This window comes from Eretmochelys imbricata, chromosome 1, assembly GCF_965152235.1.
Source record: "Eretmochelys imbricata isolate rEreImb1 chromosome 1, rEreImb1.hap1, whole genome shotgun sequence".
NCBI classification, from domain to species: domain Eukaryota; kingdom Metazoa; phylum Chordata; order Testudines; family Cheloniidae; genus Eretmochelys; species Eretmochelys imbricata.
In genome coordinates this window covers 198,654,004-198,669,864 of record NC_135572.1, presented here as the reverse complement: position 1 = coordinate 198,669,864, position 15,861 = coordinate 198,654,004, and the positions used below count along the sequence as shown (strand labels likewise).

Genomic DNA, 15,861 nt, shown 5'->3' with positions numbered 1-15,861 from the left:
TAAGAAAATAAATAATAATTTTCACTTTTCATGTCAGGATCCTAGTATACTTCATAGACATTAATGAGATGAACCTCACAACATGTCTCTATGTATTATTATCATTCCCATTTTGCAGAGAGCAAGCTGAGTCATGGGATAAAAGGGAAGGTCCTTCCATGGATTGGTAACTGGTTAAAAGATAGGAAACAAAGGGTAGGAATAAATGGTCAGTTTTCAGAAAGGAGAGAGGTAAATAGTGGTGTCCCGCAGGGGTCTATACCGGGACCAGTCCTATTTAACATATTAATGAATGATCTGGAAAAAGGGGTAAACAGTGAGATGGCAAAGTTTGCAGATGATACAAAACTACTCAAGATAGTTAAGTCCCAGGCAGACTGCGAAGAGCCTCAAAAGGATCTCTCAAAACTGGGTGACTGGGCAACAAAATGGCAGATGAAATTCAGTGTTGATAAATGCAAAGTAATGCACATTGGAAAACATAATCCCAACTGTATATATAAAATGATGGGGTCTAAATTAGCTGCTACCTCTCAGGAAAGAGATCTTGGAGTCATTGTGGATAGTTTTATGAAAACATCCGTTCAATGTGCAGCGGCAGTCAAAAAAGCTAACAGAATGTTAGGCACTATTAAGAAAGGGATAGATAATAAGATAGAAAATACCACGGTACGCCCACATCTTGAATACTGCGTGCAGATGTGATCACTACATCTCAAAAAAGATATATTGGAATTGGAAAAGGTTCAGAAAAGGGCCACAAAAATTATTAGGGGTATGGAGCGGTTTCTGTATGAGGAGAGATTAATAAGACTGGGACTTTTCAGCTTGGAAAAGAGACAAATAAGGGGGGGATATGATAGAATTCTATAAAATCATGACTGGTGTGGAGAAAGTAAATAAGGAAGTGTTATTTACTCCTCATAGCACAAGAACTAGGGGTCACCAAATGAAATTAATAGGCAGCAGATTTGAAATAAACAAATGGAAGTATTTTTTCACACAACGCACAGTCAACCTGTGGAACTCCTTGTGAAGACCAAGACTATAATAGAGTTCAAAAAAGATCTAGATAAGTTCATGGAGGATAGCTCTATCAATGGCTATTAGCCAGGAGAGTCAGGGATTGTGTCCCTAGCCTCTGTTTGCCAAAAGCTGGGAATGGGCGACAGGGGATGGATCACTTGATAAGTACCTGTGCTGTTCATTTCCTCTGGGGCACCTGGCATTGGCCACTGTTGGAAGACAGAATACTGGGCTAGATGGACCTTGGGTCTGACCCAGTACGGCCATTCTTATGGGGCACATAGAGCTTAAGTGTTCAGTGTCACTCAGTGGGTCATTAGCAGATTTGGGAACAGAACTCAGGAATCCTAGCTCCCACGCCCTGCTCTAACTATTAGGCCTTACCACCTGACTAAAATCTATGCTGCCGCTCCTTCCCAAAAAATCTTAGTTGGATACCATGGCATACGCTTGCCTGTACACATGAGTCAGTGCTACACATGAGAACTGCCATCAGAAATTCTAGAGATCTGTTTCAAATCCTTTGATTAACTCAGTGACCACTGCAAACTTTAAATACAGTGGGTTATGATGCCTTTCTGAAGGTCCTGAAATCAGCAGCTGTGATCTTTTTTTACACATTTACCATCATTTATCATCCATCATTAAATATAATCCAGCTCAGGCCAAATTCCTTTTGCTGAAGCATTTTATGCATGTGTCACACATGCAAAGACAATTAATCTCCTCAGTGCCAGACACAAATGAGACATTTGCCCTGTTCTGGGCATTTGCAAATTTATCTCCTCAGGTTCTCTGAGTGGAAAACTGAGTTATGTGGAAGGCAGAAAAGGAAAGAGGGTTTATTTCTATATAAACATGTTCACTTTCCAGAAGACATTGCTACTCACAGAGATGAATTTGATAAGCAAGCAACATAAGTGCAAGGGTAGAAATCATAGAAATGTAGGGCTAGAAAGGACTTCAAGAGGTCATCTACTCCACCCCCCTGCACCAAGGCAAGACCAAGTAAATCTAGACCATCCCTGACCATACCCTATTCTTAAAATCCTCCAATAGTGAACAGTCTACAACCTCCCTTAGAAGCTTATTCCAGTACTTAACTATTATTATAACAACATTTTTTTCTAATATCTAACAAAAACTGCCTTGCTGCAGATTAAGCCACTTATTTTTTGTCCTATCTTCAGTGGACACAGAAAACAATTGATCATGGTCTTCTTTATAACAGCCCTTAACATATTTGAAGATGTTATCAGGTGGGTCTTCTTTTCTCAAGACTAACCATGCCCAGTTTTTTTAACATTTCCTTACAGGTCAGGTTTGCTGGGTTGCTGCTGTTGAAATTACTGACACTTTATCTATGGCAGATGGTTCTCAGCCTGCAGGCTGTGGGCCGCTTGCACCCCAATCAGCATACAGTTGCGGCCCATGTGACATCATCAGGGCCGCACAGGTAGTATATATAGTGTGTGGACGTGACCCACATAGCACATGGAGAGCTGCATATGCGGCCCACAATGGAAAATAGGCTGAGAACCACTGATCTATGGAGAAGCAAAACCAAGTCAGACTGAAGGTTTGCCTATCACCACCCTATTAAAGAAGACAAACCTGATTCTAGGCTCAAACCATTTTCAGGCACAGAATGCTTGGTTATGAGGTTCTTCAAGGGAAAGAAAGGAATGGACAGATAGTTCTAGATTCTGAATGTCTGATGTGCTGGGGCCTACATGCTCCAAATCTACTGTGATTCTTGAGTAGGCCTCAACAAACAATCAACAGTAACATTGGTACAGTGAAGAGCAACTCTGTCTATGGGAGCTGAGGGAGCTTAGTGCCTCAGAGCATGAATAGTTTTCTTCAACAAAAATCTGTGGCTTATAAAAGGAAAAACATTTTATATTCTGGGCTATCCAGTCAGCATAAATCCTGCTTGTGATGACTGGTGCTCACTGGAGGCATCAGCTAGTGGATAGGCGGTCAGACCTTTAGTTGCCACATCTCTACTCTTTCCCCCAGACCACCTCCATGCCTGGTGTCAGTCTGTCTTCTCTTTGTTTGGGGTGGAGTTGACCCTGGAGTCACAACAATATGATTATATAGATTGGTATTTAATATGGCCCTGACTCAGTGATCTGCACCAAGGCCTACTCAGTGATCTTTAATGCGGCCTATTCAATGATCTGCTCTGAGGCAGATACACATTTCTGAGGAAGACCTGTTCCTTAGCTGGAGCAATTGTCACGTCTAATATGTGCTTTTCAGTCTGTCTCTTGCTTTAGACCTTATTCTATAATTCCACATTGTGAATGCAAATTTTAAAAATGTGTTAATCAAAAAATAGAATATTTTCAAATACTATACAGAAAGAATGATAGAATATAATCCTGGATCTCAAAAGTCCTCCTGTTTTTGCCCAAATCTCCCAAGAATAGTAATTGATGCACGCATTGACCCAGGAAATAGACTCAAAAGCTATAGTTTTGTTTAGCTTAACATAGTATGTTTACTTTTCCCCCAAACTTAATTGATTGCTTTGATGTACTTTTAAACCATAATACAATATGACTTAACAATAAATACAGCCACATCGACCTGTTTGAAGCAGCTATGCTTCAGAGTAAAAATAGTTTGACCAGAATCATTACAGCTTTTCTCAAAAGTGATTGTACTGGTGCTTACTGAAGGAAGTTATGTTTGGAAATGAGAACTGAGAGGATACAGTACAAGATGAATAGCCCTGAGAGCAAGGTGGTTCCATCTGTAGTAAAAATGTGGGGAAAAGGTAAAGATTTGCAGAATTCTACTGCAAAAGTGGGATGTACAAGTTAACAATTAGCAGGCCAGTAAGTCACAAGAAACATCTATATAACAAGATTCCAAGAATGTCACTCTATGTGTCGGTCTGAAACCTGTTACGTCTATCAAGTCAGTGTGAAATGACTGAAGCAGCTACAAGCATGGATGAGAGCTCTTTTTGTTCACAATATCACCAGGTTCAATCATCACCAGGTTTCATGGTCTGTTAGCATCAAATTTTCAAGTTTTCAGCCATTTTGATTTAACAAATTACGCCCTTGTGGTGTACAGCTACAGTGAGGCATGAATCTATGACATGCCAAGAGTCTTAGACCATTGTGATATTAGAGGTAACTCAACCAATCACCACCCTTCCTCTACAGTTAATTTGCATGCAACAGTTTCATTGGGTGTATAAGGGAGACTGCACAGATGGTGGATTACATGGTCCAAAAGCCACACCTGTGTGTCCAACTGCCACGCGCACAATCCAACACAAATTTCCCTACACAAGCTTAAGCCAGACACAAATCAATGCAATCACCCACACAACACAACCAGCGTACACAATAAACCCAAACATACATAGCGCCTCACTGCAGCACATACCCCTCATTTGCCACGTGCACAAATTTACACATCTTTCTCTGCACAACAACACAATCAGCACACACAATAACCCCAAATATCACTCTGAAGCCTAAAATGTGTTTTGGGTTAGTGTGAAGCTATGGAAAGAACTACGCATGGTTGAGAATATCACCATGTTCAATCGTCACTGGGATTCACAGTCTGTTACTGTCCAATTTTTAAGTTCTCAACCGTTTTGAGTTTGACACACTGACTTTACTAATTACACATGGGCTTCAGCTTGGGATTTTAATTACTGCCAGTGTGTGTAAATCGAAACAACCAATTAAAAAGTCAAAATCCATGTATACGGGACTGTCATATCTTGATGAAAAATGCATAGCTCTGCCTTGCTTCAAATATGGCAGTATCTGGTCCTGCACAAATGTAAATGTCAGTGAGATTATTTAATTATTTATTTATTTTAAGTCCCTTGGAGTCTGAGTGAAGTCCACCCATTCCCTGCATTGTTAAAAATCCACTGAAACTGGTTCATGCCACGCTGGTACACCAATTTCTGCAGGCAACCAGTTATTGCTCCCAAGAACAGCCATAATGTGCGAGGTGCTTTCTGTAGTAAGGTCCGTTATTTGTCTAGGATACAGGCGGTTGTAGTTTGGCTTTTCACTGACTCTTCCTGTGTTCAGATAGACCACACCAACATTTGTGGGTTTTATGGATATTTTCTGGGTCTCATGTTTGGGACCATTTTTGTATTGTATGTCAGTATGGATGCTCCCAGTAGGTTTAGCTTTGCGCTACTATTGCTAATAAGAGAGACCTGAAGATCTTTGCAAATAACAGTACCATTATTAGTGCATCAGACCCAGAATGCACAATTCATAAATTCAGTGGGTGTAAGAAATCAGAGAGGTGAGGCTCATAGGTTCTATCATGACTCCAAGAGCTAGAGTCATGTTTCAGAGAGGAGAAGGAGGTAAATCACTGGAGTAGGATTAGCCAGAGGCAGCAGATATCAGATTAGGGCCTAATTTTAAGAGGCACAGAACACCAGATGTAGTCAATGGGAGCTGCAGGTGCTCAGCATATAAGAAAATCAGGCTCCCAATGCCTGTGTGTATATGGGGAATAGGGGAGAGTGAGCTCCACAGTGGCCGTTGCTAGACCATTGCTCTGCAACTGCTTACGAGCACACAGAGGAGTGGGAAAATCAGGTTATGGCCAAGGCCTCAGCCATGCCTGCTCTGGAGCAGAAAGTGCTTCCAGCCTGACTGTGTACCCTCCTGGCTGGGTGCTGCGTGGGATCACTGTGTGGAAAAGGAAGACTGTGCATTAAGCCTGTGGATAATGCACAAGCCCCATTCAGAAAATAGACCTCATATTTAATGCTCTTTCTCATCTTTTCTTAGAATATATTTCTAGACTGTGAGACAGATCCTCAGCTAGTATAAATAAGTGCAGCTTCCTTGAAGTCAATGGAGCTACTCTGATTTACAGCAGCCAAGGATCTGGTTCCAACTTCAGAAAGACACTGTTGACGATTTTGAAGGCTACATAATACTTAGTACTTAGATGTCACTTCAGTCTCCTTTACAAACATTGAATTAATCTTCACAACATCCTTGTGAGGCAGGTCAGTAAATGTTATCTTCTTTGGACAGCTGAGGAAACTGAGCTACAGAGAGTCCAAATTTTTCAAACTTGGGTGTCTAAACGTAAGGCACCTAAACTAAGGCTACATCTATGCTATGAGCTAGCAGTTTGACTCCCAGTTCACATAGACATACTCGCACAAGCTCTCATCAAGCCGGCAAACTAAAAATACTAGTGTAGCCTCAGTAACACAGGTTCAGGCAGGTTTGTGCACAAGGCGGCCAGCCCATGCTACCCTCGTTGCCCATGCTACCGTGGCTATGTTATTGTTTTTAGTGTGCTAACTCAATGGGAGCTAGCACGAGTATGTCTACACAAGCTGGGAATCACTCCCTGAGCTCACAGATAGATGTAGCCACAGTGACCTGATTTTTAGAGGTGCTGAGCAGCCCCAATTGCAGCTGGAGTCAATGGAAGCAGAGAGTGCTCAGCACCTCTATTAATTAGGATATTTATTTGAATACCTAAGTTTAGGTATTCACAATTGAAAAATTGGAATAAAGGGAAAATTCTGCTCCAGTCTCTGTGGAGGGTCCCTTGGCAGGGTGGTTCACGGCACAGGGCAGTCGGGCTACAAGAGGCTGTACAGCGTCCTTCATTCGTTCTGTAGCAGAGTTTGATGTACATAAAGGCCGCTCTGCTTTTATATGTAGTACTGAACATTGACGTCTTCTATTGCAGGCCAAGCTTTCGTCCATCCATATGACAAGACTTCATGCATCTACCAAAACCCCATCTTCAAGCCACTTGAGGGGCTGCAAGGAATTTCAAGAGGGCCAAGATGTTAAATGCCATTGTCACATGAAGGCATGCAAAATATCCTCACCAGATGGCTCAGGTTCAACAAGTAGATCAGACTCGATCCAGGAATTTTCAGAATCCTTTGAGAAGCAACTGCATTTCAAAATCAAGCGCTCAGTTTCTTTGGTAGGTAACCACCGTTACAGGGTGCTTAGTCCACATAAGAAACAATGAGCCAAATTCATCCCATTGACTTCAATGGGGATATACCGAAGATGCATTTCGATTAGTCTCTGAAATGAGGCAGTTTGTACTGTAGCACAAATAGGATTTTAGTTTGATAATATATTATTAGCTTGAACACCTTTAATGTAGTGCAGTTCTCTATACCAGTTGCTGGTGGGATTCCAAAATAAGGCAACTAGCTGGCCTGGACTGACCATGGCAGTAAGATGTTTTAAATGGATTCTCCAGCTGTGGGAATGAAGTGTTACAATATTAAAATGTTCCTGCTTTTTACAGCTGGCCAGGTAGCTGCTCACCTTAGGTGTGAAACTCTGCCCTCTTTCCCATTGCTACTGACCTGTTTAACCATATGGAGTGTTGCTCATAACACTCTCAACCTGAAGCATAGGCATTTTATTATATTTTCTGCTTTTCTTGTCTTGATGACACAACTAGTTTCTGACTTTGCTGTCTTATAGTTCCGTTTCCCAGGATTTAACACATATTCTCCTGCTTTAACTATTCATAAACATGGAGAGAGAATAATACATTTTAGCATTTTTTATTTTTAAGGCCTTTCATAAGAGGAACACAGTCAACTGGGAGAATAACATGAGGGGGAAAGGAGAGCTGGTTGTATTTTAAAGAATCCTTATTGAGGTTACAGGAACAAACCATCCCGATGTGTAGAAAGAATAGTAAATATGGCAGGCACAGGGCAGTCAAGCTTAACAGTGAAATCCTTGCTGACCTTAAACACAAAAAAGAAGCTTACAAGAAGTGGAGGATTGGACAAATGACCAGGGAGGAGTATAAAAATATTGCACAGGCATGCAGGAGTGAAATCAGGAAGGCCAAATCACACTTGGAGTTGCAGCTAGCAAGGGCTGTTATGAGTAACAAGAAGGGTTTCTTCAGGTATGTTAGCAACAAGAAGAAAATCAAGGAAAGTGGGGGCCCCTTACTGAATGAGGGAGGCAACCTAGTGACAGAGGATGTGGAAAAAGCTAATGTACTCAATGCTTTTTTTACCTCTGTCTTCACGAACAAGGTCAGCTCCCAGACTGCTGCACGGGGCAGCACAGCATGGGGAGGAGGTGACCAGCCCACTGTGGAGAAAGAAGTGGTTCGGGACTATTTAGAAAAGCTGGACGAGCACAAGTCCATGGGGCCAGATGCACTGCATCCGAGAGTGCTAAAGGAGTTGGCGGATGTGATTGCAGAGCCATTGGCCATTATCTTTGAAAACTCATGGTGATCAGGGGAGGTCCCGGACGACTGGAAAAAGGCTAATGTAATGCCCATCTTTAAAAAAGGGAAGAAGGAGAATCTGGGGAACTACAGGCCAGTCAGCTTCACCCCAGGCCCTAGAAAAATCATGGAGCAGGTCCTCAAGGAATCAATTCTGAAGCACTTAGAGGAGAGGAAAGTGATCAGGAACAGTCAGCATGGATTCACCAAGGGCAAATCATGCCTGACTAATCTAATTGCCTTCTATGATGAGATAACTGGTTCTGTGGATGAGGGGAAAGCAGTGGACATGTTATTCCTTGACTTTAGCAAAGCTTTTGATACGGTCTCCCACAGTATTCTTGCCAGCAAGTTAAAGAAGTATGGGCTAGATGAATGGACTATAAGGTGGATAGAAAGCTGGCTAGATTGTCGGGCTCAATGGGTAGTGATCAATGGCTCCATGTCTAGTTGGCAGCCGGTATCAAGCAGAGTGCCCCAAGGGTTGGTCCTGGGGCCGGTTTTGTTCAATATCTTCATTAATGATCTGAAGGATGGCGTGGACTGCACCCTGAGCAAGTTTGCAGATGACACTAAACTGGGAGGAGTGGTAGATACGCTGGAGGGCAGGGATAGGATACAGAGGGACCTAGACAAATTAGAGGATTGGGCCAAAAGAAATCTGATGAGGTTCAACAAGGACAAGTGCAGAGTCCTGCACTTTGGACGGAAGAATCCCATGCACTGCTACAGACTAGGGACCGAATGGCTAGGCAGCAGTTCTCCAGAAAAAGACCTAGAGGTTACAGTGGACGAGAAGCTGGACATGAGTCAACAGTGTGCCCTTGTTGCCAAGAAGGCTAACAGCATTTTGGGCCGTATAAGTAGGGGCATTGCCAGCAGATCGAGGGACGTGATCGTTCCCCTCTATTCGACATTGGTGAGGCCTCATTTGGAGTACTGTGTCCAGTTTTGGGCCCCACACTACAAGAAGGATGTGGAAAAATTGGAAAGCGTCCAGCAGAGGGTAACAAAAATGATTAGGGGGCTGGAACACATGACTTATGAGGAGAGGCTGAGGGAACTTGGATTATTTAGTCTGCAGAAGAGAAGAATGAGGGGGGATTTGATAGCTGCTTTCAACTACCTGAAAGGGGGTTCCAAAGAGGATGGATCTAGACTGTTCTCAGTGGTAGCAGATGACAGAACAAGGAGTAATGGTCTCAAGTTGCAGTGGGGAGGTTTAGGTTGGATATTAGGAAAAACTTTTTCACTAGAAGGGTGGTGAAGCACTGGAATGCGTTACCTAGGGAGGTGGTTGAATCTCCTTCCTTTGAGGTTTTTAAGGTCAGGCTTGACAAAGCCCTGGCTGGGATGATTTAGTTGGGGATTGGTCCTGCTTTGAGCAGGGGGTTGGACTACATGACCTCCTGAGGTCCCTTCCAACCCTGATATTCTATGATTCTATGAACTTGAATCACACTGCCTGAAAAGGTTTGACTTATTGTTGCAAGTGAAACTTAAGATTACTAGAACTGAATAAACAGAAGGGAAAATATTTCTCTCTTATTTTCCAATTTGTTTACTTTGCATTTAACAATACTTTGTGTATAGTCATTTTCAGCTGTCTGTGTGAGTCTTTCATACAGCAGTATGGGAGAGAAAATCTTCTTTACAAGGAGATGTGATTGTAAAACCACAAAAAATTGGTAGATGGACTCTGGAGCAGATCCAAAACCTGAAATGACTTTTAACTCTTTGTTATTTTTTGTTTTGCTAGATTTCAGGTTGATTCTGTTTCAGCAAGGCATTTAAGCGGGTGTCTTAAGCATGAGACTTCAATAGGACTACTCCCATTCATTACATTCATTGGGCCCACTCACATGCTTCAGGATTAGGCACCTGCTTATATAAATTGCTGAATTCAGCCCCAAAGAGACGAGATTGGCTACCCTATTTCTTTCATAGACAAAAGCGATTTTAAAAGCACTGATTAAATTTCCAAGTTGTGAATTCTTAGAGTCAGATCCTCTTCTGGCATTAATTTGCAAAGCTCCATTAAAGTAAATTTGGCCACACTGGGTTTACACCAGCTGATCTGTAGTTTTAAAAAAGTTGTAAAATATCCTTTATTCTGATGACTTAATATAAAGTGGAGTATGGTACATGGAGAAGAAAGGGCTGGCAGTGGGGAACAATATGGGCCAGATTCTGACTGGCTTTGAGTGGTGGGACAGAAAGGAGATATGTCATAAATGTCCTTCGCTTTGCTTGTGCTCCCAGGCAGGAACCAGACACAAAATCACAGTCCTTTGACTCCCTGAACACAAGGACTGCTCCAGGCTCATGAAGATGACAGTTATCATGAGGATGATAATTACAGTGTATAAGACTATTCTTATAACTTTATGTGCACCTCTGTAACCTTTTTTTTTCCCTGTAACCTCTTTTTTCCCTCAGAATTTATTTAATTTAGGATCTTGCACTGTTCCTTTCACTTTTCTCCACATAACTATTCTGATTTCTTTATTGTTTATAAGAGTTGCCTGTGGCTAGATAGTCTGTACGTGCATGATATGGTTTGGATAAATGTACTGCATATAATACACAAAGCTCTCACTTCTGACTGTACTTTAGAAGGAAACCAGAATGTGTGTAGGTAACAGTAGTGTTTCTATGGGGTGTAACTGGGGTATACTTTGGTTCATCTTTCAGGCAGCCCGATCCTTCAAGGTGCTGTGTACGTTCAAAGCCCCTTGAAGCCAGTGGGAGTTGAAGGTTTTCAGCACCTTTCAGTATTGGACATTAGGTATCCAAAATATGAGAAAAAGAAAAGGAGTACTTGTGGCACCTTAGAGACTAACACATTTATTTGAGCATAAGCTTTCATGAGCTACAGCTCCCTTCATCGGATGCATGCAGTGGAAAATACAATGGGGAGATTTTATATACACAGAGAACATGAAACAATGGGTGTTACCATACACACTGTAAGGAGAGTGATCAGGTAAGGTGAGCTATTACCAGCAGGAGAGAAAAAAAATCTTTTGTAGTGATAAACAAGGTGGGCCATTTCCAGCAGTTGATAAGAACATGTGAAGAACAGTAGGGGGTGGAAATAAACATGGGGAAATAGTTTTACTTTGTGTAATGACCCATCCACTCCCAGTCTTTATTCAAGCCTAATATAATGGTGTCCAGTTTGCAAATTAATTCCAATTCAGCAGTGTCTCGTTTGAGTCTGTTTTTGAAGTTCTTTTGTTGAAGAATTGTGACTTTTAGGTCTGTAATCGAGTGACCAGAGAGATTGAAGTGTTCTCCAACTGGTTTTTGAATGTTATAATTCTTGACGTCTAATTTGTGTCCATTTATTCTTTTACGTAGAGACTGTCCAGTTTGACCAATGTACATGGCAGAGGGGCTTTGCTGGCACATGATGGCATATATCACATTGGTAGATGTGCAGATGAACGAGCCTCTGATAGTGTGGCTGATGTGATTAGGCCCTATGATAGTGTTCCCTGAATACATATGTGGACACAGTTGGCAATGGGGTATGTTGCAAGGATAGGTTCCTGCTTCAGGTTGGGGGGCTGTCTGTAAGCAAGAACAGGCCAGTCCTTGCTTACAGACAGCCCCCCAACCTGAAGCAAATACTCTCAGGTCACCACACAGCAAAAACACTAACCCAGGAACCTATCCTTGCAACAAAGCCCGTTGCCAACTGTGTCCACATATCTATTCAGGGGACACCATCATAGGGCCTAATCACATCAGCCACACTATCAGAGGCTCGTTCACCTGCACATCCACCAATGTGATATATGCCATCATGTGCCAGCAATGGCCCTCTACCATGTACATTGGCCAAACTGGACAGTCTCTACGTAGAAGAATAAATGGACACAAATCAGACGTCAAGAATTATAACATTCAAAAACCAGTTGGAGAACACTTCAATCTCCCTGGTCACTCGATTACTAACCTAAAAGTCACAATTCTTCAACAAAAGAACTTCAAAAACAGACTCAAATGAGACACTGCTGAATTGGAATTAATTTGCAAACTGGACACCATTATATTAGGCTTGAATAAAAACTGGGAGTGGATGGGTCATTACACAAAGTAAAACTATTTCCCCATGCTTATTCCCTGCCCCCCGCCCCGCCCCCATTACTCTCACCTTCTTGTCAACTGCTGGAAATGGCCCACCTTGATTATCACTACAAAAGGTTTTTTTTCTCTCCTGCTGGTAATAGCTCACCTTACCTGATCACTCTCCTCATAGTGTGTATGGTAACACCCATTGTTTCATGTTCTCTGTGTATATAAAATCTCCCCACTGTATTTTCCACTGCATGCATCCGATGAAGAGAGCTGTAGGTCACGAAAACTTATGCTCAAATAAATTTGTTAGTCTCTAAGGTGCCACAAGTACTCCTTTTCTTTTTGCGGATACAGACTAACATGGCTGCTACTCTGAAACCTGTCAAAATATGAGAGAGAATTTGAGAGTGCACTTGAACTTGGATTTCAAGTTTAGCCATGAGAATTCCTATTTCTCTGAACACTATAAAAGTCCTTGAGGTGGCATTCAATCCATCCTTTACAGTGCAACACAGGAAAGATACATGGGAAAGAGGTAATCCTATTCAACCTCATTCTTAATGTATCGCTTCCCTCTTGAAAGTTGCATTGATGACAGCTTATTAACACCTTCAACACCTGTGTCTGGGGAGGTCTTCAGAACCAACAGAGAACATCATCAAGGAATGTGGAGGCTTCATTACAACCTGGATCAAGTGAGAGAGTAGCAAGACAGAGGCTGGTGTGAAATCCCAGGGCTCCTCCTCCCTCATGGCCCTTCAGATGGGTGATCCCAGCCTGTAAGTGTGCAGCATACCAAAGTTATAGGGGAACACATGTTGCACCCTGCTGGGTTTTAGGGTGACTACTCTGGGGCCATGAGTTTGAGACAGTCATTTTAATGCTGATTTGTCACAGGTAGGTGACCAGAATTTTTATAATATCTTTTTGATTAACTAAATTATGAGTTTTTGTCACTCTTTCGGGGATTTGTTTCTAATTTTCTCCTTTCTATTTTCCTTTCAGCAACCTGAGGGCATGCAGGAGAGGAGAGCAAGGCTGTGCATGTCCAAGAGCAGATCTCACAAGAGAGAGGGAGGGAAGAGGGAGCCAAAGAAAGAGCAGAAGGAAGAAGAAAGACCAGAGATTCCTGCTGGAAAACAAAGCAAATAGCTTCCATCCTAAGCAGGAATTAAAAAGAGAGATTTCTGCATAAAAGGTTACAGTGTTTTGGAGCCATTTACTGAAAGAGTAAAGTGAGTTTTGTCATTTTGTGTTGACTAGAAGGAAGAGGCCAGTTAGCTGAAGTAAAGTAAACCCTAATTTTTAAAATAAAATGACTACAGTGATACCTTTGAAGCTGTGTTTCTATTGTCCTCTTTTTACTTTCTCCATTAGAAGCATGACACTTTAAGGAGAGTGGGTGCCTAGCTGGATCAAGGTTTAAGTGAGCCTTGCATCATTTTAATCTGGATTTCAGTCAGATTTAGATTTAGCACAGCAGTGGACATGCTCATTTAAAGGAGAATGCACACAGGTTGCAGAGCCTTGCAAAATCACGTGTAACCCACTTCATTTCAATTTTTGTTAAAAATTGGAAACTGAGCCCAGCCTTATCAAGAGGTTTGAGAAAGAAAAACGTCACACAAACTGCCAAGCGTCGCATAGCTCTGACAGTTGGTTTGGTTTGTCTTGTAAATGAAACATTTATTTCTTTAACCACCCCCAAAACATTTATTGAAGAATATATCACTGGCTCTGTTTAAATCCAGGCTTGCTGCCACCCCTCCCCTCCCTGTTATACTTCATTGCTTCATCCCACCACATTTCCTTACCCTTTACTATCCCTCCGTGTTACCCTCCACCTCATCTCTCCCCACCATTCCCCCAATGTCAATTTCCGCACCCGTGAACTAATGTGCCCTCCCACTTCTACCTCCCATGCCTCACCCCCTATCTACCTCAATCTCTCTTGTGCTGGTCCCCCCCGCCCCATTTACTATCTCACTTACCCACTCCACACTTCCTGTGAACCCTTGTTGTCTCATTTCTGACTTTACCTCTCTTATACCCCTGTAATCCAAAGAATTCCCCAATAAAACCAGACAGATGGCCTTCCCAACTATCCCTCACCAGTCTGTGTTCTTCAGGGAGGTTGCCAAGAGAGAACACTGCTCCCACAGTCCAACAAAGCAGGAATGTTCAGCAGAAGGGTAGCAGCACTTTACCCTTACCACTTGTTCCCCTTCCACGATTAGTGTCTTTGCCAAATGAAGGGAGCTGGGCTTCTGGTCTGCCTTTTGTAAGCAGGGCCTAGAGAAGCCCCATCTCCCAAGGTGTGAAGTTTCCCTGTACTCAGGGGAAAGTCCCACCAAATATGGACAAGATTTCCTTCTGGGCGCAGGAAAAATCTGCCCAGGTGATGGGACTTCCCTCAGAAGAGGAAAAAAAAAGAACTAGATAAGTTCATGGAGGATAGGTCCATCAATGGCTATTAGCCAGGATGGTCAGGGATGGTGTCCCTATTCTCTGTTTGCCAGAAGCTGGGAATGGGCAACGGGTTGGATCACTTGATGATTACCTGTTCTGTTCATTCCCTCTGGGGCACCTGGCATTGACCACTGTCACAAGACAGGATACAAGGTTAGATGGACCTTTGGTCTGACCCAGTATGGCCATTCTTATGTTCTTATGTAACGCTCCCCATTATGGGAAGGGCTTCCCTAGGTCTTGCCTACAGAAAACAGGGACTGGGTAATACTGTTAGGGAAGATGAAAGATAATGACACTACAGGGAAGAGTAAAAAAATGTTGGTTGTCCTAACTGTGATTTTTCCATGATTAGCAAAAATCTTGTCACTTTAAAGCAAAGTAGAGCCTTAATTTTGAATTTCCAAACTTTAAAAGTTTAGGTTGTCTGTAAAGCTTTTCAAAAACTTAGCTCCATCTTAATTCCCTTTTTGTTTGGGAGTATAAAAAAGGTTATTGACCTGTAGTTAGTGTCTGTTAAATGTTTTTCCTTTGTATCAAATGTTATAAAATTAATAAACACAAATGAAAGAACTAAAGATGTGCTCATTTATAGTTGTCATTAGTGGGTTCCTTTCAGGTTCAAACTGGAATTTCACACAGTCCTTCTGTCATACAAAATTTTGCAATTTTCTTTAACTAAAATTTAAAAATTATATTACACAAGAATTTAGGATAGACGCTGTCACAGCTACTGGGTGAGCTATGATTTGGACCCCTTTGCAGTCCCTGTTGAGTGTACCCCTCAGGTGGCAGGCTTTACCTCTCTCAGGGGTAGAAACCTGCAGTTCAGCTGCTCTTAGACTGGCTCTCTGGGTTGCAGGCCCCCCTGTTTCCCAACCATGTTAATGTGACAGGGCCAGCTCTATTTGGCACCTGCAAGAAACTTCCCTCCAGGAGCATGAGACCAGTGGCTGATTAAAATTATTCAAAACAGCTTCTTCTTCCAAACCAATGTCTTGCCATTTGTCTTTGACT

The 15,861-nt window shown here is 42.3% G+C and overlaps 1 protein-coding gene across 1 annotated transcript in view; it reads left to right on the top strand.

Annotated features, from left to right (window-relative positions):
- Positions 1 to 15,861, top strand: part of LNP1 (leukemia NUP98 fusion partner 1) — a 34,791-nt gene that overhangs the window by 13,620 nt on the left and 5,310 nt on the right. Inside the window, exon 4 of the mRNA XM_077817678.1 lies at positions 6,754 to 6,999. Within this exon, the coding sequence (XP_077673804.1) occupies positions 6,754 to 6,999 (246 nt within the window). The remainder of the gene's footprint in view (positions 1 to 6,753; positions 7,000 to 15,861) is intronic.